The sequence below is a fragment of the Eulemur rufifrons genome, chromosome 24 (assembly GCF_041146395.1).
Source record: "Eulemur rufifrons isolate Redbay chromosome 24, OSU_ERuf_1, whole genome shotgun sequence".
Lineage (NCBI taxonomy): Eukaryota > Metazoa > Chordata > Mammalia > Primates > Lemuridae > Eulemur > Eulemur rufifrons.
Window position 1 is genome coordinate 18,675,305 of NC_091006.1, and position 23,868 is coordinate 18,699,172.

At 52.8% G+C, this 23,868-nt stretch overlaps 3 protein-coding genes across 3 annotated transcripts; all 3 read left to right on the forward strand.

Moving 5' to 3' along the window:
* The first annotated feature begins 1,741 nt into the window (after positions 1-1,741).
* RPS5 (ribosomal protein S5) lies at positions 1,742-6,291 on the forward strand. The gene is made up of 6 exons (XM_069458512.1): positions 1,742-1,825; positions 2,639-2,747; positions 4,473-4,682; positions 4,860-4,988; positions 5,985-6,083; positions 6,172-6,291. The coding sequence occupies exons 2-6, from the start codon at positions 2,640-2,642 to the stop codon at positions 6,238-6,240; spliced, it is 615 nt and encodes a 204-aa protein (XP_069314613.1). The 5' UTR covers positions 1,742-1,825; position 2,639; the 3' UTR covers positions 6,241-6,291.
* A 1,391-nt stretch (positions 6,292-7,682) lies between these two features.
* RNF225 (ring finger protein 225) lies at positions 7,683-8,657 on the forward strand. Its single transcript, XM_069458511.1, has one exon. The coding sequence runs from the start codon at positions 7,683-7,685 to the stop codon at positions 8,655-8,657; it is 975 nt and encodes a 324-aa protein (XP_069314612.1).
* Positions 8,658-13,721: 5,064 nt separating this feature from the next.
* Positions 13,722-18,313, forward strand: ZNF584 (zinc finger protein 584). Its single transcript, XM_069458510.1, has 3 exons — positions 13,722-13,757; positions 14,591-14,717; positions 15,819-18,313. Exons 1-3 carry the CDS (start codon positions 13,740-13,742, stop codon positions 16,817-16,819), a joined length of 1,146 nt encoding a protein of 381 aa, XP_069314611.1. The 5' UTR covers positions 13,722-13,739; the 3' UTR covers positions 16,820-18,313.
* Positions 18,314-23,868: the final 5,555 nt, after the last annotated feature.

Below are 23,868 nucleotides of genomic sequence, written 5' to 3' on the forward strand. Positions count from 1 at the left end.
TGCTGCTTTTGCCCAACAGGGCTGATTCCACGTACCAGTTTGGCTCATGGGCCTATGTCTAAGAGGCAAGTGACAGACAGGGAAATGAGGGCGGGTCAAAGGCTGCACACACTTTCCACACTGGCTGCCAGGGTCACCAGGTGGGGCTGTAGAGCCAGCAGGGGCACCTGCCACCATGCCTACCCCACGCACCATTCCAGAGCCCTCTCAGAGGGTTCTCGGGTTGGCCCCTAGCCAGGGCTGACCTGTTCACAGAGACTCTTCTCAGAGCAGGAGGAGGGGATTGTGTGCTGGGGGAAATTAATCTCCTTCAACTCCTGGCTTTGTCTTTCATCCCTCCTTTCAGCCTTTGGCCACAAGTGTACGTTTCTAGAACTTGGCGAGGTCAGTCCTGTTAGGTCCGGAGCCGAGAGAGAGACACACACAGGAAGTCTCATGTGTAGCAAAATGCTGTTTATTTTGAGTATCTGGGTGCAGACTGGTGGAGGTGAAAAAGCATCCACCAAGACAGCCTTGGGTTTTATAGAAGCTTTCTCAGTGGGGAGTGAGTACCTGGGCCAGAACAGCCGCTGCAATAAAAATTTTCAAACAGCCAATTTCTGGGACCCCTGGGTCACATCCTGTAGAGATAAGGGAGGGTAGTAGTTCCATCCTTATGGCAGGGAGTGGGGGGATAGGAATGCTGGCTGCAGCTATCTGTTAGGTTTACAACCTCCGGGGACTCTCCAGACCCCTGCAGCAGTTGATTCACAAATCTGGGTTTTCCATTAACCGCATTCCGTCCCATACAGACTTTCGAGTTCCCACCCAGAACAAACCTAACAAGGCTAGCTCAAAGGTGCACCCCTAGGAGCCAGGTGTGGACACGAGGGTTCCCGTAATGGGCACCCTGAGGTCAGGGGGCTGCAAACGCCTCGCGGGCACCGTCCCCCTCCGCTCGTAAAGAACTCAGATAAGAAAAGCGCCCGGAGGGGTCCCTAACCTGAATGCCCCGCCCTCCCAAGACACCAGGCAACCCCTAATCCCCACTGCGCCCCCTACCCCAAGATGGGTCACACTGCTCCTGGATGGGGGTCTGGCTCCTACCGCCACGACCCCCGGCCTCTCATTCAGGGGTCCTCCTCTGCTTTCCTAGACGCTATGACTGGACAGTAGCTGGGGAGTAACTGCAGGATTCCAACAGGAAAACTGACCCTTCTGAGGCCCCCGTACGCAGCACCCAGAGCGCACGCGCGTTGGGGAAGGGGCCCGCGCATGCGCACGGCGACCCGGAGCCCACAGATGGCGGTAGTGACCATGAGAGACTATTCCGCTAACCCAGGCCCTCAGCGTACGCGTGCCTGTAAGGCGACCGTAACCGCGACGAGAAACCAGAGGGTGCCGAACTGGCTAACCTCCGGTCGAAACCCGCGGCTGCTGGGACGTGAGGTCAGCGGCTAAACAAGTGAGCGCGGACTGGACTTTTGCCCTTATTAGACATGAAGGCCTTGGCCTCACGGGGATCTCTGCGCTTGTGCAAGCGCCCTCCAGACCGGGCAAGCATTGAATGTCTGACATCCGCCCGCAAGCTTGTTGGGCCTTCTGCAAGTGCGCATGCGCTCACGCTATAAACGTTCCATCTAGCAAAAGGGTTGCCTTTACATCCTTGCTCCGGATTGGTCCGTAGGCTCATGGTGTCCTGTGTTGCACACGCTGCTGCCGTTAACCCGGAAGGTTTCGCCCCAGTTAAAAGCGTCCGACGGCGGCGTGCGGCCTTTTCCTGTCTGTACCAGGGCGGCGCGTGGTCCAGCCGGAGCGGTTAGAGACGCCGCGGCTGTACCCTCAGGTGAGGCCGCCGCGGGGTCTGGGGTCCGAGGAACCGCCCAGGGTCTTCTGGGGAGCCGTGGGCAGGCCCCAAGTCCCGGGTTTTACCTCATTACGCCTTTCCTGTACCTTTCTCTGGAAAAGGTACAGAGGAAACGGCCGCGGGTAAAGTTACCCAAGGCTTCTTGCCGGTACTCCGTCGTCTCTGTAGCTTTGCCGCGCAGCGGGTCTGGAGGATGCTGGTTTGGTTCTAACTCTGCAGTTTTATACTGAGACAGGAAGTTTTCATTTTTTAGCTACGTTATGCAATTTTTTTCTTTGTACACGTGGCCCACTTAGTAGCAACCTTTAGAGCTTCCTTAGTGTCCGAGGAGAATGGGAACCTTTGTGTTGATTGTGTCACAGAAGTCTTAGGTGGGACCTTGATGCCAGATAACGTTTCCACTATACGAATAAGGAAACTTGAGTCCAAAGCACTTGTTGATTCTCCCAGAGTTAAAGAGCTTACAAATAGCATGGCTGGAATTTGAATCCCAGTGGATGCAACCTTAGGGCGTTTGGTATCTGCTGAGCCATTATACCTTCATGCAGCAGCTGTTGACCGGGTGAGGTGTTGGGCCCATGGATCCTGGTTGAAAGACAGATGCATTTGCTGAGAGCTGAGTGGCTTTTTTTCCTAGGGCTCAAAACGATGTTTGCAGCCTTCCTTGGTCCCTCATAACTCCCCAGTTCACCACAGGGTAGGGGCCAGCCTCAGAGAGTCGTACATGGTGTGTCTATGCCCAAGGCTGGCTGGACTCTTGACAGTTTTTTCCTGCTTTCATGTTGTACCCAGGATGACCGAGTGGGAGACAGCTGCACCAGCGGTGGCAGAAACCCCAGACATCAAGCTCTTTGGGAAGTGGAGTACTGATGATGTGCAGATCAATGACATTTCCCTACAGGTAAGGGGGACATGGTGGTTAGTCTTCTTGGCAGAGGATTGGGAACAGATGTGGATTTTTCCAGGAGGGGACACTTCAAACTTTTTGCTTTCCTTCTAAGTCAACAGTTGAAGCCATGACAGGTAAGGAAGGGATCCCTGGACCACCATACTTGTCACATCCACTCTTTCACATCCTGCCCAAAGGTTACTGCAACTTTACTCATGAGATGGTTCATTCCCCAGAGGGAGCATCACATTCCACATGCTGCTGTTTTTTGTTGTTTTTGTAGCAAAATACACATAAAATTCACTTTCTTTTTATTGTCTTTTTTGAGACAGGATCTCTCTGCTGCCAGGCTAGAGTGCAGTGGCATCATCATAGCTTACTGCAACCTCAAACTCTTGGGCTCAAGCCATCCTCCTGCCTCAGCCTCCCAAGTAGCTGGGACAATAGGCTCACACCACCACGCCTGGCTTAATTTTTTTCTATTTTTGGTAGAGATTGGGTCTTACTCTCTCTCAGGCTGTTCTTGAATTCCTGACCTCAAGCGATCCTCCTGCTGTGGCCTCGCAGAGGGCTTAGGATGAATGTGTTTTAGATCTTAGTTTTTCCTTCATGGGTAGATTTGGGGAGATCCACAGACTTTTTCATTAAAGGGTCAGATAGTAAATGTTTTGGGCTTGGTGAGACATTGGATCTCTGTTACTTATTTTTACGGATATTCTTTATTTTTGGAACAACCCTTTAAAAATAAATGAACTGTTCACTGTCTCTTGGCCTATTAAACAAATGTTCATTAAGTGTCTGCTCTGTTAGGGGTTGGGTAAGTAAAAGTGTAGCGTGGGAGTTAACTCCATCGTAAACACCCATTCTCCACTGTGGGACCAAGACCTTGCTAGGTCATTCGGTGTTTGCAGTTTTGTGCTGCATGGTGAAGCCCTGCCTGAACACCCTTCTACTTGCCTGTTTATGCAGGTGCTTCTCTTCAGGGTAGACGCTGGTCTTCAGTGTCAGTCTCTTATCTTCCTTTCCTGTCACTCTTTGTATTTGTGGAGACACATGGTTTGTATGTTCTCACATGCAAGTGGTAGAATGGCCTTGGGTACGTTTTTGTAATGGAATTATCAATAGCAGTCCCCTTCAAATATACACAACTCCACTGATTCCATCCCCCCTTTATGTATCCAAGTTTAATATTTGGGGATTTTTGTAGGTTGCTTTCTGGGGATGTGTGTGTGTAGGAATGCTTGTTAAATGATTTTTTTTCTTTTAAAACTGTGGTTGTTACTCTGGGTTGGCTGTTCCCTCCCTCCGGGGGTCACTGTATAATGTCTGGATACATTTTTAGCTGTTGAAACTGAGGGGAGTGCTACTGTCTTGCTGGATGCTGCTAAATATCCTCCAGTGCACAGGACAGCCCCCACGACAGAATTATCTGGTTTAAAGTGCCCCATAGTGCAGAGTTTGAGGAACACTGCTTTAGAAAATGGAAATCATGGGCTCTAACCTCCTTAGATTCCCACCTTCTCTCTCCTTCTCTTTTTAGTAACTTGGTCAAGTCACTTGTTTAGGTTTTATTTTTTCATGGTAGGTGGGGCTTACATTCTAGTCCCCGAGGGAGGCAGACCAGAATTGCAAGTGGCTGGGGGCTACCTTTCATGGGTGCTAGGTCCTTCTGGTCCCTGGCCAGGGCCCATCCTGCTCCTGACCATTGTCCCTTTATCCCCCTTCCCTGCTGCCAAGGATTACATTGCAGTGAAGGAGAAGTATGCCAAGTACCTGCCTCATAGTGCCGGGCGGTATGCTGCCAAGCGCTTCCGCAAAGCTCAGTGCCCTATCGTGGAACGCCTCACTAACTCCATGATGATGCATGGCCGCAACAACGGCAAGAAGCTGATGACTGTGCGCATCGTCAAGCATGCCTTTGAGATCATCCACCTGCTCACAGGCGAGGTAGGGCTCTGTGGCCAGCGGGGGCGGGCTTTACCCTTAGTATAGCCCAAAGCCCCATGGTCTATATGCCAGGCTCATCACCTGTGTGGTGCAGCTGCCCTTGTTTTAGGGGAGAGGAGAATGGGAGAGGGGTGTGTGTGGCCCAGATGTCAGGCTCATAATCCCCTTCTCTCCTAGAACCCTCTGCAGGTCCTGGTCAATGCCATCATCAATAGTGGACCCCGGGAGGACTCAACACGCATTGGGCGAGCTGGGACAGTGCGACGGCAGGCTGTGGACGTGTCCCCCCTGCGGCGTGTGAATCAGGTGGGCCTGGGGCTTATGCACAAGGCACAGTGGAAACAGCCACCAGGAGTGGGTGGGGTCCTGCCTGGGGCAGAAAGGCTTGTTGCTGTCTGCGTGTTTTACCAGGAGCATCACTTCCTCCAGGAAGCCTTCCTGGGTTCCCACCCTTTCCAGGGCAGACCCAGGCTCTGGGCCCTCTTCTGGACTACATTTGGCTGAGGTCTAGTTTCCTTTGGGTATATATTTTTACACTGTGTACATTTGTGCATGTGCTTTTTTCCCTTGGGCCTTTTGAGAATCAGTTGAAGACATTCAGACGATTTCCCTCAAACACAGTGAACTCTTAAGAGCTATGGAATATTGAATTAGTCATTGTTCCATTTACATATCTGTCCCAGTATGCCCTTTTTAGCTATTCTTGGTCAATCTACAGTCCAGGTCAAGAGCATACATTGCCCCTCCCCCCCTTTTTTTTATTTGAGACAGAGTCTCACTCTGTCTCCTGGGCTGGAATACAGTGGTATCATCTTAGCTCACTACACCCTCAAACTCCTGGACTCAAGCGATCCTCCTGCCTCAGCCTTCTAGGTAACTAGGACTACAGGCGTGCACCACCACACATGGGTAATTTTTTATTTTTTTGTAGAGACAAGGTCTCACTATGTTGCCCAGGCTATTCTCGAACTCCTGGCCTCAAGCGATCTTCCAGCCTAGGCCTCCCAAAGTGGGAGGATTACAGGCATGAGCCACCATGCCTGGCCCCATATATTGCGTTTTGCTGTCACAACCACTCTCAAGTCTGTCATTGGGGACCCAATGCAGCCTGTGTGTATGTCTCTGGACACTTGCTTTTTCAGCCCTCTGATCCCAGATCTGGCATGATGCCACCTTCCCTTCCATCTTATCTCAATGGGCCAGTGGGAGAGAGCATGCCAGCCAACACATGTGTTGAGGGTGGGCCAGGGTGCTGGAGGACCACTCTGTCGGTAGCCTTAGCCTGACCCCTGCACTCCCTAGGCCATCTGGCTGCTGTGCACAGGTGCCCGTGAGGCTGCCTTCCGGAATATCAAGACCATTGCCGAGTGCTTGGCAGATGAGCTTATCAACGCTGCTAAGGTGGGTAGGGACACTGGGGGCGAGTCATAAGTTGGGCATTTGGTAGGGGTTCTTCAAAATTGACAGCTAACCATCTGCCTCCTTGCAGGGCTCCTCCAACTCCTACGCCATCAAGAAGAAGGATGAGCTGGAGCGTGTAGCCAAGTCTAACCGTTGATTTCTCGGCTGCTGCCCAATAAACCTGTCTGCCCTTGGGGGCGGCCCTGCCCACCTGTGCTGTTGTCTGACTGGTGGGGAGCAGCAGTAGAGGTGGCAAGATAGCCCTGGTGGTGGCCTTTGGAGCTGCTCATGTTTAGGCATGTCCATTGGCCTTTGGGGACCTGGCAGCACCACTGACTCAGAACCTGGCACCTGAGGGCTAGCAGGTGGGGCACAGGGCAGGCTAGGCCGCCCGGAGTGTCCCAGCAGGTATTGGAGATGAGAGAGACAGGGTTGACAGTAACCTCTGAGGATCTGGCACATTACTCGTATCTGGGATGGGCTTGTGTACGGGTGAGGTCTGGGTGGCACCAGACCATCCTGAGAGGCATGTTGCCCGAAAGCAGCCCCAGGGAGAAATAAAGCTGTGGTGTCTGGGCCACAACCATTCCCAGCCCCTCATCCATTGGCTGGTCAGTCCAGCTGTCCACTCCCTGGCCTCCAGAAGTCCCACCCTCTCCAATTGTGGACTGGCTTTACTCTGGCCAGGTTGCCTCTCCAGCCACACTGGTTGTAGCTGCAGCCCAGCCCTGTACACTGTCACCCTGAACATGACAGGTTCCCCCTCTCTCCACTAGTGGCCCATGCAGGGTTGCCAGGCTGCTGGGGGCAGGTTGGGACCCACCCAGGGCCACAAGTGGTGACTCCATACTGGAGATTCATCAGATTTGGACGGGTGGACTGTGCCCATGCCCACCCACCTTGTGCCATCACCTTCCCACCACCCCCGACATCCGGCCAAGGTCAGGTTTGGTGCTTATCCTGGCAGGACTGCCCAGGGGGTGGAGCAGGCAGTCTGACGGGTCCAGCGGGTATGTGGGAACCTGGGACTTGGAAGGGCGGCCCCAGGTTAGGCGCCCTCCCCCAGGGAGGGGCACTGAGCTACCCAGCCTCTGGTAGGCCGGAGTCCGCCAGAAAGGGAAGGTACTCACCACTGGCCAGAGGGAGGCGGCATCCACAGGTAGGAAGAGTCCTGCAGGCCAGCTAGGGTCTGTCATTCTGGGGAGCTCTTGGTTCCGAACCTGGGTTTCTAGGACACCCCCATCCCAACCCCCTGGGTTCTGTCTGCCCAGCTCTGGTTCCTGCCGGCTCTTCCCCCTGTTGGATCCTTCCTGGAGTTTCCATCCCTGTCCTTTCTGGAGCCAGTCAGGTCTTCCCCATCTCCACATTCTGCCCGGATCTGTGACCCCTGTTTGTCTCTAGGGCATCCCCTAAGTTTCCAGTTCAAGATCTGCGGTCCCCCCATCTCTGCTCCTCTTTGGCGCTAGCTACCCCTTCTCTGGGGACTCTGCTGGGTGGTCCTCAAGCTCCAGTCTGGAGTCACCACTGATCTCAGACTCTGCCCACACTTCCACCGCCGCCTCCCCTGCCTGACTGCCTCTCGCCGCAGGTCCGGTCTGGATGCCCTGCCCTCGGCCCCCCTGGCTCCGCCGCCCCCGAGCACCCCAGGGCTCGGGCCCCAGCTCCCCAGGCTCGCTCTCCACGCCCGGCTCCCCGGCCAGAGGGGAGGATGAGGAAGAGGATGAGGAGGTGGACGGCAGCCCGGGCTCGGGCCCCATCCTGACCCCTGCCTCCCCGGTGGAGTGCCTCATCTGCGTGTCGCCCTTCGACGGCGTGTTCAAGCTGCCCAAGCGCCTGGACTGCGGCCACGTCTTCTGCCTTGAGTGCTTGGCCCGCCTGTCGCTGGCCACTGCTGGCGGCGGCGACGCGGTGGCCTGCCCGGTGTGCCGCGCTCCCACGCGCCTGGCCCCGCGCCGCGGGCTGCCATCGCTGCCCACGCAGCCCGGCCTGCTGCCCCGCGACGCGCGCGCGCCGCTGCCGCGCCAGGGCTCGGTGCGCTTCGACCGGCGCCGCGGCCTGCTGTACCTGCGCCCGCCGCCGGCGCCGGGGCCCCGCAAGGCGCGCGCCGCGCCGCCCCCGCCGCCCCCGCCGCTGCGTCTAGGCCGCCCGCTGTCGCGACGCCCGAGGCTGGATAGCCCGGCCTGGGCCTTCAATGCAGCCGTGGCGCTAGCCGTGCTGGTGGCCGCGGGCCTGGTGGTCTCCGGCGTCTACATCTTCTTCCTCATCCCGCACGCCGCCTCCTCGGGTCCCGCGCGGCCTCAGCTCGTGGCGCTCGCCCCGGCGCCCGGCTACTCCTGGCTCCACCCGCGGCCCACGCTGGGGGCGCCCTGGACCCCGCAGCCCTCGGGCGCTGACCCGGACGCTGCCCCAACTGCGGCTGCTGAAGATGCGCTGGAGCCGGAGTCGGGCCCCGGGGACCCGGTGGAGGCCGAGGGGACGCTGGATGGGCCGTCGGACCGCAGGTGGGGGACAGAAGCAGGCCCCGGCTGGGCCCCGCGGGTTCGGGGCGGGAGGAGGGTGTGGGGGCCACAATAAATGCATCAGCGTTGCAGACCCTGTCTCCTGCCTGGACCTCTGTTCCCCTGGGAGGCCTTAGCAGGTTGCACAGCAAGCGCTCATTTCTCCAAACTAGGGTCTGGCGGGACGTCCCTGGCATTGTCACCCTGCGGCAGGGACCCTCTCAAGGAGCAACCACCGCCGTCATCCCACAGGGATCCTCTGGGAACACCCAGATCCCCCTTGAGGTCCAGGAGGTCACCTCTGACCCCGATTCTCGTGGCTGTCTAGCCGGTGGCCTGACCGTGATGTCTGCGAGGGTCCTGCCCGGGGATGCTCTGGACCCGTCTCCGTGGGGTCTGGTTGGAACATCCCTGATCCCCAGCCCTGCGGGAGTGCAGGTGGGGACCTTCCCCCGGCCCATGTTCACGCAGACGTCCAGCCAGGGGTCCCCAGCGCTGAACTTGGAGCCCCAGTCACTGCCCTACAGAGTCCTGGGGGAGCACCCTCCCCCACACCAGGGCCCAAAGTACCGGACTGCCCATCCTCTGAGCTTGCCAGCTGTGGGCCTCCCGTTTTTGGAGGGCAAAGCTGCTGCTGCTCTTACTCCTGTGATGCTGCTCCCTACTGGCCCATTGCAGGGGACAACCCCGCCCCCACCTCAGTCTGTGGACTTAGTTTTTTCACTCTGTTGTCCAGGCTAGGCTGGATCCAGCTGTCTACATACTGATCCTTGATGTACAGTAGCCACCCTGCACACCTTGCTGGGGCAGGTGCTTGGGCTGGAAGAGGCAGGGAGGGCCTAGCCAGGGCTGGGGAGGGCCTTGAGTCTGAAAAACCAGCTCCCAACCCCATCCTAAGTCCCAAACTGCTTTGGGAGCCTTGACTCCCCTCCCCCCCACCATGGCTTCTCAGATCCTCCCAATATGCTGTGGGACAGCTGTGGTAGTCATGGCTCAGAGAGGCCAAGGTCACCCCTGGGTCAGAGGCACACAGTGTGGTGGGGCGTCCTGGATCTCACTAGCTTGCTTCAGGGGTCCCGGCCCTTCTCCCTGCCTTTGGGAGCCCCCATCATCCCAATTAATTTCTTGAGGCCAGTTACTGCTCTTCCTCCTCCAGGACTCCATCTGCCTTGCTCAGTCTCCCTCTGTGCCCCCAGCCAAAGCCTGGGCCTTCCCAGAGGATAGCAGCCTCCAGGGAAGGTGGCTCACGGGTTCCTGTCCTACTCTCAAAAGCCTTCCGGGGTTAGTCACAGGGGGCTAGAGGGCAGGTGCCCTCTGTGCAGACTGAACACGGGGCTTCTGTCTCCTCTCAGGCCCTGGAGCTTCCATCCTGCCTCACCTAGCCCAGGGATGGGGTGCTGTGTGTTGTGGGTGGGCACCCAGCATTGTCCAGAGAGAAATGTGATGTCTATGCAGCTGGAGGCTCCTGTTTGATTTGTTTACATGAGTGTCCTCAGCACCCAGCATACAAATAGTTACTGGGGAGTGACAGCATTACAGGTGACTGAGAGGCAGCCTGGGAATGCACCCTGGGCCCAGGCATGTCTGTGGAGCTAGTTCTGGTGTGAGCTGCTGCTTCCAGGTGGAACACCAGAGGAGGAACACCAGGGAGACCAAGGGCGTGTCTTCTCACACCAGTTCTTAGCCCAACCCAGGTGCCCATGTTACCCAGTTGGACCAGTGCACTGGGTCATGGGGCAGCCACAGCCCAGCCTCACAGTGAGGGAACCTGGTAGGGCAGGAGCAGGGTTGGTGGTCTATTAGTTTTCTCTGGCTGCTGTAACAAATTACTCACAACTCCATCCCTTAGAACACACACATTTATTACATTACAGTCCTGCAGTGCAGATATCCAAGATAGGTTTCGCTGGGCTAAAGTTAAGGTGCCCACAGGGCTAGTTCTTTCTGGAGGCTCTAAGAGAGAATCCATTCCTTAACTTTTCTAGCTTCTAGAACAGCATTCCTTGGCTCCTGACTCTTTCAAAGCCAGCAGCACAGCATCTTCAAATCTCTCTCTCACCCTCCGGCTGAAGCTCTTTCACTTATAAGGACACTATGAGAACACTGGGCCCTCCCAGATAATCTAAGATAATCCTGCATCTCAAGAACCTTAATTTAATCACATCTGCAAAGTCCGTTTTGCCATGTAAGGTAACAGATCTGCAGGCTCCAAAAAATAACAGCTTTACTGAAATATAATTTACATAGCATAATATTCACCCATTTAGATGGTATGATTCATTGGTTGTTAGCACATTCACACAGTTGTGCAACCATTACCACTATCTAGGTCCAGAACATTGTGAAAAAGAAACTTCATACTCTAGCAGTCAGGTCCCATTCCTCCCTCCCCTGGGCCCCTGGCAACCATGCATCTATATTCTGTTTCTATTCTGGACATTTCATATCAACAGAATCACAGGGTGTCAGACATCCATATTTAAAGAGGAAGTAGTGTTTAGATCTTTCTTCCTAGCTGATGGAATCAACTCACCCATGGCTATGGTGTCTTGAGCTGGAGAGATGTCAGTGCAAGTCCTGGTCCTTGTTCTTAGCCCCTCTGAAATTCAGTGTCCACTCAGGAAGAGGGGGTGGGGGATACACTTGGCCTTGGGCTTGCTGGGCTTAGCCTGTGCTCCCTGCTGTTGGTGTTGGTGGGCTGTGAGAGAGATGCAGGTTTCTGCTGGACTTTGAGGAGTCACTGAGAGGCAACACATGGGCTTGTCCCTGATTGGCCTTCTTATGGACTCAGCATCTGTCCAGGTGCCCTGTGGGCCTACCCAGTCTCTGTCCCATGCTGACATTTCATTGCATTCTTCATGATTTATCCCAACGAGCACCTGCACACGTGCCAGGCTCTGGGCTGGGTACTGATATTGCAGCAGTGAAAAAGAAGGTCACAGATATCCTTGCTCCCATTTTTCATGTTCTGTGGCATAGATGGACAATAAACAGCCAAACGGGGCATCAATAGGGTTGTTTAAGTCAGGGCTAAGTGTCCTGTGGAAGACAAAGCAAAATGATGTGACAGATTCACGGGGACCCAACTCAGATGGTGGAGTCAGTGAGTAGGAACACAGATGATGGAAAGATAGGAGGGAAGAGCCTTCCAGGCAGAGGAAATGGCAGGTGCCAAGGCCCTGAGACAGTGATAGGCTTGTTCTATGAAGGCCACAGTAAGGAGCAGAGGGTGGTTGGAGGAGAGGTGGCCAAGAGGGCACCCAGCATTGTCCAGAGAGAAATGTAACTTCTGTGATGCTAGAGGCTCCCGTTTGATTTGTTTACATGTGTGTCCTCAGCACCCAGCATACAGTGGGTGCCAGATAGTTACTGGGGAGTGGCAGATAGACAAGTAGGAGAGTTGCTGCTGCTAAAGAGCAGACATCCCAGATCTCTCAACTTAGTGAAATGTGGGTGTTTTTTTTTTTTCTTTCTTTTTCTTTTTTAAAGTATTAAGTAGGAAGCTAGTTTAGGCACTTTCTGAACTTCATGTTCTTTTTTTTTAGACAGGATCTCGTTCTCTTACCTTGGGTAAAGTGCAGTGTAGTCATCGTAGCTCACCCACAACCTCACATTCCTGGGCTCTAGTGATCCTTCTGCCTTAGCCTCCTGAGTAGCTGGGACTACAGGCGCTCACCACCATGCCCGGCTAATTTTTTGCTTCTATTTTTAGTTGCCCAGCTAAGTTTTTTTTTGTTGTTGTTGTAGAGACGGGGATCTCGCTCTTGCTCAGGCTGGTCTTGAACTCCTGACCTCAAGCGATCCTCCCATCTCGGCTTCCCAAAATGCTAGGACGACAGGCGTGAGCCACCGCGCCCTGCCAACCCTATCACTTTAAACCCCACGCAACCTGACCTGTATTCCACAACCCACTATAAAAGCCCTTGTCCTTAGTCAGTTTTGAGACTGTTTCTCCCGACAGACGTCTTGTGTATTAAAATTCGTTTCTTCCTTGGCAATCGTCCTTGTCTCAATAATTAGCTTTTTGTGCAGCGAGTAATAGCACTTAGGCTGGATCCCTTTGTGGGTTCAGTAACAGACCTTTAGTGGTATCCCACACCTGTGGGCATCCAGTGGCCCGTAAGTCTCCTAGGTTGTGGGGCACCGAAGACTCAACACATCTAAAATACAGCACCTCCTCCTCCTGCCCGGTCCCCCTCCTGCTGGTCCCCAGCTGCTCATTGAACTCTGTCTGGGATGCTTTCCTGAGCCTCGGTCTCCTACTCCACACAGCGCACTCAGGCCAAGAGGGATGATTCCGGGAGGCCCGGCGGACACTCCCGCGCGGCGCGCCCCTCTATGGCCAGGGACGCTGGGCCCCGGGGCAGAACATTTGCCGTAGTCAGGGCGCACAGAAGTCACGGAACTTCCCCGACACCCGTTCCTTCTCCACTCCGCATTCCTCGGGGAACCTCCGGGTCACCGTCCCCAGCCCAGCCACCCCACCGCTTACTGCAGTTCCAAAATAACTGTCACAAGCCGCTGCCGGAAGTCCAGTCCTTGCCGCGCGGCCCGCCCGGAAACTCCCCTCTCCTGGGCCGTCATTGGCCACGTGTGTACGGACGCACGGCGAGATCGCTCATGGGAAATGTAGTTCATATGCGACCTTCAGTTGCCAGCAGCGCATCCCCGTATCGCCTTGGTAACCGCCGAGCGGCCCCGCAATGGGGCAGGGAAATGATGTCATAGTGTGCGGGGCGTGGCTGCTGGGGTCCTGGTCCCCGGAGCAGGGCGAGCCTTCCGGCGTCGCCCTGGGCGTCCTGGTTCTGCTGCTGCCGGGTGGGTCCGAGCGTCCCGGAGGTTCCGCCAGGCCTGGGTGACTTTTCTGGGGCGCCCCCGGGCGAGGTGTACGGCAGGGACCCTCACCGCCTCAGCACGCCGTGGCCCCAGCGGAGGGTGATCCATCTTCCTGAGACTCGGTGTCGCTCGCGAGGTTCCGGCCTCCGGACCTGCCCTCCCTCCCGCGTCTCCCAGAGGCAGCCCCAGTCCTCAGGCGCATTTCACCCCGCGGGGGCGAGCTGCCTTCGGAGAGTCCGCGGTAGCCGGAGGTTCCCGCGCCCAGGCCGGCGGTGGCGGAGACGCGTTTCGGCGGAGTCCGCCGGCACGCCCGCAGGTTCCAATGGCCCAGGCGGCGCAGGTGAGTAGGGGATGCCCAAGAGAAGCGAGGAAGGGCGTGTCAGGCGAAGGGACAGGCAGAGGTAGAGGAGGGCCAGGAGTCTCGGAAATCTGTGTGTGGTTCCGGGCGGCTAAGAAATAGGTCCAAGTAGGGAAGACTTCCTGCAGGGCTAGGGGACGTCCTTGGCGGTGGGGGCCATTAGAGATGTGGGTCAGCACCGGGACAGGATGAATTCGTGGCTGCTGTGCTAGGCACTCTGGAGACATCGTGTGCAGAACTGCTTGTGCGGAGCCCAGGGAATTGCCTGTAGGGTGAGCTGGTGAGGTTGTGCCGGGGGTGTAAACTTGTAAGTATGCTGCCTTACAGTTATGTTCCTGGAGAGCAGGAAGGCAAACTGGAGGGCCCTGGGACCAGGTACCTGGGGCCTAAGGGAGAATGGTGAGCATCGGTTTCGTTGTGTCCGAGAGGTGATCTCTGGGACTCGGAATTGGCAGGCAGGAGATAGGGTGGGGCCTGGGTGCTTGGTCCTGCACGTAGATGGCACTAGTCTGGTCACTAGCCTTCTGTTTCTGTGGGCTGGACACAGTGTCCAGTAGTAACACTGGTGGCATCAATGACACCAGAAGCTCTGGTATTCCTCTGAGGTGGGGGTCTTGGAAGAAGAGCGGTATAAGGGTATGTGTAGGGAATGTTGTGGGGTAAGGTTTGGGAAAGGGTAAGACAATGTCAGTAGGAGATGTGACAGGACCTTGAGACACAGGTCAAAGGTCTGGATGTGTCCATGTGTCCATATTTTGGTGTTTTTTTTTCTGCCCACCATTGACCCTAAGGCTCAGTTGAATCCATCATTGCAGGGCCTGGTGATGTTTGAGGATGTGGCTGTGTATTTTTCCCGGGAGGAGTGGGGGCTCCTTAGTGTGACCCAGAAGAGCCTATACCGTGATGTGATGCTGGAGAACTTTGCACTCATTAGCTCCCTGGGTAAGTCTCACACTCTTCCCCAGCAACTGACCACCTCTGCCTTTTCCCCATGCGAAGTTCAGTCCGTCCCAAAGCTAGAGCACACTGCTTCCTTGCCAGTTTCCATGTTGTAGGTGTTGTGGGTCCTGGGACTGGGCTGTGTACTCTGTCCCTGTCTTTGAGCAGCCAGTTATCAGCCTCAACACCTATTGCCCTAGGACCTAGTGGAGCAGGGTTTGGGGGTCAGATGTTTCTCAGTTTGCCCACTAAATCCCAAACAGCTCTGCCTCTCTCTGGCCCCGTGACTGCTAAAGACTTGGTTTATCTGTGTTCCAGGTTTTGCCTTCTTCCTCCAAAAGAAATTTTATAGGGCCCTCCCTGAGCTTGAGCCGTGAATTTGAATCAGTAGATCAGTTTGGAGAGTATTGCCATCTTAATATCAAGTCTTAAGGTTAATGAACATGGGGCGTCTTTTCATTTATTTAGCTCTTCATTTTTGTTTTTGAAGAGAGTGTCCTGTTACCAGGCTACAGTGCGGTGGTGTCATTAAAGCTCACTGCAACCTCAAACTCCTGGGCTCAAGAGTTCCTCCTGCCTCAGCCTCCTGAGTAGCTGAGGCTACAGGCATGTGCCACCACACCCAGCTCAGTTTTATATATTTTGTAGAGATGGGGTCTTGCTCTTGCTCAGTCTCAAACTCCTGACCTCAAGCAATCCTCCTGCCCCAGCTTCCCAAAGTGCTAGGATTACAGGCTTGAGCTACCACACCTTACCTCAGGTACTATTTTGCAATCAGATTTTTCTGGGGCTAGACACATTCCTCTTCACAATGCTCAGCTGTCACAAGCAGCCAAGGCCCTGCTGAAACCCTTTTTGCAAAGGAGTGACCTAGAGACCCCAACTCTCCTCCCTGCATTGCACCCCATCTTGTGTCCTCATCTCAGGTGAGGTCTTCCCTATTCTGTAGTCTGGTGGAGCACTATTCAGCTGGGCCAGACCTTTCCCAGCAACCTCCTAACACTTCTGTGGAGTCCTTTCTGGGTGTGTCTGACATGCACTGGTGATGAGGGTACCTCGTGCCCCCAGGCCAACTCTCAGCAACTGACTCTTCTCTACCTTCAGGTTGTCTGTGTAGGATAGAGGATGAGGAAGCTCCTCCCAAGCAAGTGAAGAGCTGCAGAGTTCACCTTTCAGAGAAGCTTTTTATGTGTGGAGAATCTGAGGATATTCCAGCTACCTTAGGCCTCATCCAACACCAGGACACCCATAGCAAGAGGAAGCCAAGCAGGAGCATTGAGCATGGGGCAGCCTTCCCACCCAGATCCAGTCCTGGTCAGCAGCAGGGACCCCATGCTGCACAGAAGCCCTTCAAGTGCAGTGACTGCGGGAAGGTCTTCCTGAAGGCCTTTGCTCTCCTTGACCACCTGATAACTCACTCTGGAGAGAGAACCTTCAGATGCCCAACAGGCAGAAGTGCCTTCAAGGAGAAATCAACTCATATTAATCAAAAAATTCACACTGGAGAAACATCTCATGTGTGCAACGAGTGTGGCAAGGCCTTCAGTTACCCGTCTAAACTGAGGAAGCACCAGAAGGTTCACACAGGCATAAAACCTTTCAAGTGTAGTGAATGTGGGAAAACTTTCAACCGCAAAGATGCACTTGTTCTGCACCAGAGGATTCACACTGGAGAAAGGCCTTATGAGTGCAGCAAATGCGGGAAAGCCTTCAGTGTTCTGTCTACCCTCATTCGGCACCGGAAAGTTCATATTGGAGAAAGGCCCTATGAGTGCACAGAATGTGGCAAGTTCTTTAAATATAATAATAGTTTTATTCTTCACCAGAGAGTTCACACTGGAGAAAGGCCTTTTGAGTGCAAGCAATGTGGGAAAACCTACGTGACCCGTTCTGGCCTCTATCAGCACTGGAAAGTTCACACTGGAGAACGGCCCTATGAGTGCAGCCTGTGTGGGAAAACCTTCACTACCAGGTCCTACCGCAACCGGCACCAGCAATTCCACACTGAAGAGAGGTCCTATGAATGTACAGAATGTGGGAAAGCCTTCAAACATAGTTCTACCCTCCTTCAGCATAAGAAAGTCCACACTGGAGAGAGGCCTTAGGAGTTCAGGGCATGTGGGAAAGCCATTAGCCACTAGCACCTTGTTCATCACAGAAGGTCTCACTCCAGAAAGGAGATTGAGGAGAGAGTAGCCTCTGTGAAAGGGCCATCTGAAAGAAGCTAAACCTTGTTCATCCCAACATCTACCCTGGGAAGAGTCCCCGTGTGTGCCAGATGTGTGGGAAGCTTTCAGGAGACATGTACTCTCTGACCTGCCCAGGGCTGTTGGCAGTGTTGTGTCACTACCAGTTTGTGACATAGGCCATCCCTCCTCTCCCACTGGCATGTCCCCACAGTGTGCATCTGTGAGCCCATCAGGTTCAGAGACAGAGAGAATTATGAATGGTGGAGCCCCTAACAGGCCTCGTTCTCTCCCTCCCCACCCCCAACTGGGTTAGGTGTAGACATGACCCAGCTCTGGCCCAGAGGAGGTGAGCCAGTGTCTGCTGGGGGATTCCTGGGAAGGTTTACCATTTTCATGGACACTACACATGGTACTTGTCCTGCCCTAGCAGCCTCATACTGCTCTGGACTGTGTGGTAGTGAAGGCTTTACTATTTAAGCCACCTCTAATACTGGTGGTTCTGATACCTGTGTGTGGAGGGATTGAGAATAGAATTGGGCACTGTCACCATGAATAGAAGGAATGGCTTTGTGTGGGTGGATCCCTGACCTTTTTCTGCCTCAGTGGGTACAGCAGGATGGCAGAGAACAGCTGTAGTAAAGGTTGGCCTAATTTGCCTTGGTACATGAGTCCTCCAGGGAAAGACTTGTAGTCTGGATGTCAGGCTTGTTTGTGGGTCCAAAGCTCACCTTGAAGGAGGAAGGAGTTGGTGTGAGATCTTCTGTGTGTCTAGGGACAGCAAAAGTTGGGTCCTTTGTTCCTAGGGAATGTTCTAGAACCTCCAGCATTGGTCAGAAGAAGGTGTTTTCAGAATCAGCTCAGAAGCCATGTCCTCTGAAATCTAGAACATGGTGGTAAGTTCTGGACTGTAAGACCTACAGAGCCTGTTGGACAGAGGAAGTAAGTGGGCACAGAAATAGGGAGAGAAGTATTATGGAGCAGGGGTCTGATGAACTAGAGGGCTTGAGCCCATTCTAAAGAGGCATCCACAAATGTTCCAGCAGCTGTGGTTTCATGGGGTGAGGATTCCAAAATGAGTCAGGAATTACAGACCTGTTATTTGTGACAAGGTCATTGTCAGCTAATAGTCTTCGTGTTTTCTGGATTTCCGTATCCTCCCTGTGGTGCTCACCTCATGGCCATCATCCTGGGACTGAGAGAATGAAGATCCTGAAAGCCTAGGGTGTGCCTTTGTGACCCAGCCAGTGCTCCTGGTGTCTCTGGGTGCCGTGGCCTTTGTCATTCAGTTTTTACTGCCACAGTGGCTGGGCTCTCCCCCCAGAACTCAAGGGAGAGAGCTGGGGGATCAATATGTGGATCCAGATCTGGTTTGTGTGACCTCTTGATATTAAAAACTTTGGAAAAAATTTCCCCAAAAGGTAAATAAAATGTCAGTTCAGCAAAACATGTATATTGGATGTAGCTGTGTCCCTGGTCCAAAAATTGTGCTTCCGGAGAAAAGGAGAATGTTTCCTGGGAGGCATGTTTGGGAAGAGAGCAGGGGACCCCAGACTGAGGGCCTCCAGACCACGGTGCTCAGCCAGTTCTGTGACACCACTGCTGCTGCTGCCTCTGCCTGAGTGATTCTTCTTGCCCACCCTGCTGTTGACATGAGGGGTGGTGGCCATACCTAGGTGGGACCCCAGCAGGTAGGTTTACAGTTAGGGGAGTTTGTAAAGTTTTAAAAAGTTCACAACTATGCAAAAGAATCAGCCATGATGACTTCTCTTAACTAAGAGTTTATGCTTTTGTCATAGTTGCCAATTGTGCAGCTTCTTGAAGGATACCTGATCTGTGTGGTTGGCTATCTCTCTGCCGGTACCCTTTCTCCATAGTCTGCACTGGGCGACCTGGAGTGTAAGATCTGGACTTGCTGTAGTATAAGCACATCCCCTTTCACCTGGATGCCACCATGTTCAGGGCGTCATTCCTGTCCCTTCTTGCATGGGCTGTTGGGTTGCTTCCTCAAAGCACAAATGTTCTCTTTAAGTCCACCTGTTTGCAGAGGTGGGGAGAGGGGTGCCGAGGGGAGAGAAGTCAGTGCACTCATATGTTGACAGATGTGGCCAGTGACTCTACAGAAGGGCTTCTGTGACCTTACTCTTCCTGCCCCCGCATCCTCAGCAGTCTCTCTGAGGATCTTCTGACAATAATTCCAATCGCAGTAGCTGCCGGCCCCAGCAGGAACTGTTTGTCAGGCACTGCTTAAAGTGATTTACATGTGACCGCCTTCCAAAATAGATAGCATGGTTTGACATTTATTGAAGGAATATTTAACATTACCTCACAAAAATTCCATGAGGGAGGCATGATCTTCATTTTCCATTGCTGCCCCCCTTCCAGGACTGGCTGCTGGATAGGATATAGATCACCTTGCTGCCTACGAAAATCAAAGTGCTGCCCCTTTAAGAGGAAGAGAAGTGAGTCCAAATTGTAATTAAAAATACAATTTACAAGAGCATAAAATTGTGAAATACTAAGGAATAAATTTGACAAAAATATGTAAAACTTGTACACTAAACACTATATTGGTGAGATAAATTGAAGAAGACCTAAGTAAATGAGGAAATTTACCATGGTCGTGAACTGTAAATCTCAATATTAATATGTCAATATTAATAAGTTAATCTGTAAATTCAATACAATCACAATAAAAATTCCACTAGGCTTTTTTAAAAAGGAAATTTATAAGCTGATTCTAAAATTCATTCATATCCAGAGGACCAAACAACTTTAAAATGAATAAAGCAAAGAACTTATATAGCATGAATTTCAAGACTTACTTCAGGCCGGGCGCGGTGGCTCACGCCTGTAATCCTAGCACTCTGGGAAGCCGAGGTGGGCGGATCGTTTGAGCTCAGGAGTTCGAGACCAGCCTGAGCAAGAGCGAGACCCCATCTCTACTAAAAATAGAAAGAAATTATATAGACAGCTAAAAATATATATAGAAAAAATTAGCCGGGCATGGTGGCACATGCCTGTAGTCTCAGCTACTCGGGAGGCTGAGACAGGAGGATCCCTTGAGCTCAGGAGTTTGAGGTTGCTGTGAGCTAGGCTGACGCCACGGCACTCACTCTAGTCTGGGCAACAGAGTGAGACTCTGTCTCAAAAAAAAAAAAAAAAAAAAAAAAAGACTTACTTCAAAGCTATGGTAAAAAAAAAAACATGGTATTAGTATAATAATAGACAAGTAGGACAACAGAATGTCAAAATAGACAAACACACATAGATGATCATTTGATTTTAGAAAGAGGAGCAGAAGAAATTCAATGGGGGAAAGTAATAGTCTTTTCAACAAATGATACTGGAACAATTGGATATCTATATGCAAAAAAAGCAAGGAAAATGAAAATGAAAACCTTGACCCTTATGTCACATTAAAAATTTACTTGAGGCTGGGAGCGGTGGCTCACACCTGTAATCCTAGCACTCTGGGAGGCCAAGGTGGGCAGATCGCTCGAGGTCAGGAGTTCGAGACCAGCCTGAGCAAGAGCAAGACCCCCGTCTCTACTAAAAATAGAAAGAAATTAGCTGGACAACTAAAAATATATATAGAAAAAATTAGCCGGGCATGGTGGCACATGCCTGTAGTCCCAGCTACTCAGGGAGGCAGGAGGATCGCTTAAGCCCACGAGTTTGAGGTTGCTGTGAGCTAGGCTGACACCACGGCACGCACTCTAGCCCGGGCAACAAAGTGAGACTCTCTTTCCAAAAAAAAAAAAAAAAAAATTAACATGAGAGGGGGCTTTAAGAGGACTGACTAGAGACATCTGGCACTTACTTCCTCCACAAAGAAAAACCAAAATAGCAAATAGATAATCACACTTTGGTTTTTTTTTTTTTTTTTTGTTGAGACAGAGTCTCACTTTGTTGCCCAGGCTAGAGTGAGTGCCGTGGCATCAGCTTAGCTCACAGCAACCTCAGACTCCTCGGCTTAAGCGATCCTACTGCCTCAGCCTCCCAAGTAGCTGGGACTACAGGCATGCGCCACTATGCCCGGCTAATTTTTTTATATAGATTTTTAGTTGTCCATATAATGTCTTTCTATTTTTTAGTAGAGACGGGGTCTCGCTCAGGCTGGTCTCGAACTCCTGACCTTGAGCGATCCACCCGCCTCGGCCTCCCAGAGTGCTAGGATTACAGGCGTGAGCCACCGCGCCCGGCCGATAATCACACTTTGAATAGTGCATCTAAGAACACTGGAATTCAGCAAATGACAAGAAACACGAGGCATGTAAGGAGAGGGAAGCAAGGCACTGGCTCAGCCGGGATTGACTGGGAGCCCAGAGAAGCTCCCCAGTGCGGAAAATGGGTAAGTGAGAAATCTCCAACAATCCACATTCACACGAAAGACTCCTGCAATCCTAGCCATGGGAGAGCCCCTCAGCCCTCATGGGCCCAAAGACTAGCAGAGGGAGCTGCCTGGAGTCTGAGCCATGGGATTGTTCAAGGGAGGGAGCTCACACTGGGGCCCACACCCCTCGAGAGGCCTAAGCAGCTGCAGCATAGTCCCATTTTGAGAGCCAGCCCTCACCAGGCTACATCCTGCCCTGGGGCCCAACAGTCCCTACATCTCCACATCCCTAGAACCCCACTGACATCTCTCTCTGTCCACGTGGAGGGCTGCAATGGCACGACGCTGGTTGGACCCAGCAGTGTGGCAGGTTACGGGCAGTCTAGCCCACTGTTCTATACCCCGGGGAACAGGAAGTGCGGCAAACTGAGGAGGCTGTCTCTGGGACAAAGGAGGCCAAAGCACGTGCTCCCCAGAGCTTCATAGCTACCTGCTGGAGGGCAGTCCCACTGACAGCAACTCCTCCTGCTGCGCATCACCCAGGCAGCAGGGCCACATGTACTTGCATGTGCCCTGAGGACAAATTTTCCCTGCCCACCGCTGTCACTGTTGCCACCACCCAAACACACCATCAAGCACACAGACACACCACTGAGGGGTCTGGAGAGTGTTTTGCCCTGCCCACCACAGCCAGTGCCTGTGGGCACCACGAGAGGGCCTGAGACAAGCTCACCTGCCCTGGCACCTCCTCCAACCCCCAGTGCCTGAGCACACTGCCCTGTCCACCACCATTGGCGTCTGTGCACTCCTCCTGGAGGCCTGAGGACAGGCCCACCCAGCCTGCTGCCACCACAACCACTGGCACCCTCCTGCCTGTGCCACCTGAACACCTGGGGACTAGCCTGCCCAGCCTGTTACAGCCACCATTAACACCAGAGCACACTTCCTGGGAGCCTGAGGATTGTTCTGCCACTGCTACTGCCATTGCCAATGCCATGCATGCTTCCCAGGGCCCAAGGACCCACCACCCACTCAGCCCACTGATGACATTGCTGGCACCTGAGCAAGCCACCTGCAGGACTAAGAGTTTAAGGCTGTAATGCACTATGATTGCACAACTGCACTCCAGCCTGAGTGACAGGGTGACATTCTGTCTCAAAAAAATATGGTATACATGCACAATAGAATGCTATCCAGCCGTAAAAAGAATGAAATCCTGTCATTCACAGCAACGTGGATGGGACTGAGGATCATTTTGTTAAGTGAAATAAGCCAGGCACATAAAGACAAATATCACATATTCTCACTCATCTGTGGAAGCTAAAATAGTTGATCTCATGGAGGTAGAAAATAGAATGAGAGTTACCAGAGGCTGGCAATGGTCGGCGGGGGGGGGTGGGGGGGTGAAGAGAAGTTGGTTAATGGGTACAAACATACAGTTAGACAGAATGAGTAAGTTCTAATGTTCGATAGCAGAGCAGGGTGACTATAGTTAACAGTAATGTATGGTATATTTCAAAATACCTAGGACAGAAGAGTTGAAATGTTCCCAACATATAGAAATGATAAACACTCAGAGGTGATGGATATCCTGAATACCCTGACTTGCTCATTACATGTTCCATGCATGTAGCAAAATAACACATGTAATCTATAAATATGCACAAATTATGTATCAATAAAATAATTTTAAAAACACAAAATAATATCAATGTAATTCTTTACCAAAAAAAAAAAAAAAAAAAAACCTCTAAGCTGGGCACAGTATCATACTCCTGTAGTCCTAGCTAGGGGAGGCTGAGATAGGAGGATCACTTGAGCCCAGGAGCTCAAGTCCAGCCTGGGCAACATAGTGAAATCCCATCTCTGAAAAAAAAAAACAAAACAAAAAAACATAAAACAACTGCAAGACATTGTGGTATTTGAAACAGTACATATTATGAATAATGTTTCATGATTCATAATATATTTCACTCATGCCTGTAATCCCAGGACTTTGGGAGGCCAAGGCAGGAGGATTGCTTGAGTCCAGGAATTCAAGACAAGCCTGAGCAATGTGGTGAGACCCTGTCTCTGCAAAAAAAATTTTTCTAAAAATTAGCTGGGGCCAGGCGCAATGGCTCACGCCTGTAATCCTAGCACTCTGGGAAGCCGAGGTGGGCAGATCGTTTGAGCTCAAGAGTTTGAGACCACTCTGAGCAAGAATGAGACCCCGTCTCTACTAAAAACAGAAAGAAATCATATGGACAACTAAAAATACATACAGAAAAAATTAGTCAGGCATGGTGGCGCATGCCTGTAGTCCCAGTTACTCGGGAGGCTGAGGCAGTAGGATCCCTTAAGCCCAGGAGTTTGAGGTTGCTGTGAGCTGGGCTGACACCACGGCACCCTAGCCCAGGCAACAGAGTGAGACTCTGTCTCAAAAAAAAAAAAAAAAAAAATGCTTGTGGAATGACTGAGTGAGGAGGAAGGCGGGAGGTTTCCATGGGTCCTTATCCTGGCGGGGAGCTGGGGCTGGGACACCAGGATGGAGACCAGATGGCTGGGATTGGGGGTGACAGGGCCTCCACAGAGCACCAGGGTCTCATTTTCGCATTCCATCTCCACAGGTGGTGCCATGGGAGAGGAGGAG

Excerpts from the sequence above, each read along its gene's own strand:
- RPS5 (XM_069458512.1), top strand. The coding sequence starts at position 2,640 with ATGACCGAGTGGGAGACAGCTGCACCAGCGGTGGCAGAAACCCCAGAC. Across the intron at positions 2,748-4,472 it reads TCAATGACATTTCCCTACAG|GATTACATTGCAGTGAAGGA; the intron begins GTAAGGGGGACA and ends CCTGCTGCCAAG. Across the intron at positions 4,683-4,859 it reads TCCACCTGCTCACAGGCGAG|AACCCTCTGCAGGTCCTGGT; the intron begins GTAGGGCTCTGT and ends CTTCTCTCCTAG.
- RNF225 (XM_069458511.1), top strand. The coding sequence starts at position 7,683 with ATGCCCTGCCCTCGGCCCCCCTGGCTCCGCCGCCCCCGAGCACCCCAG.
- ZNF584 (XM_069458510.1), top strand. Across the intron at positions 14,718-15,818 it reads TGCACTCATTAGCTCCCTGG|GTTGTCTGTGTAGGATAGAG; the intron begins GTAAGTCTCACA and ends CTCTACCTTCAG.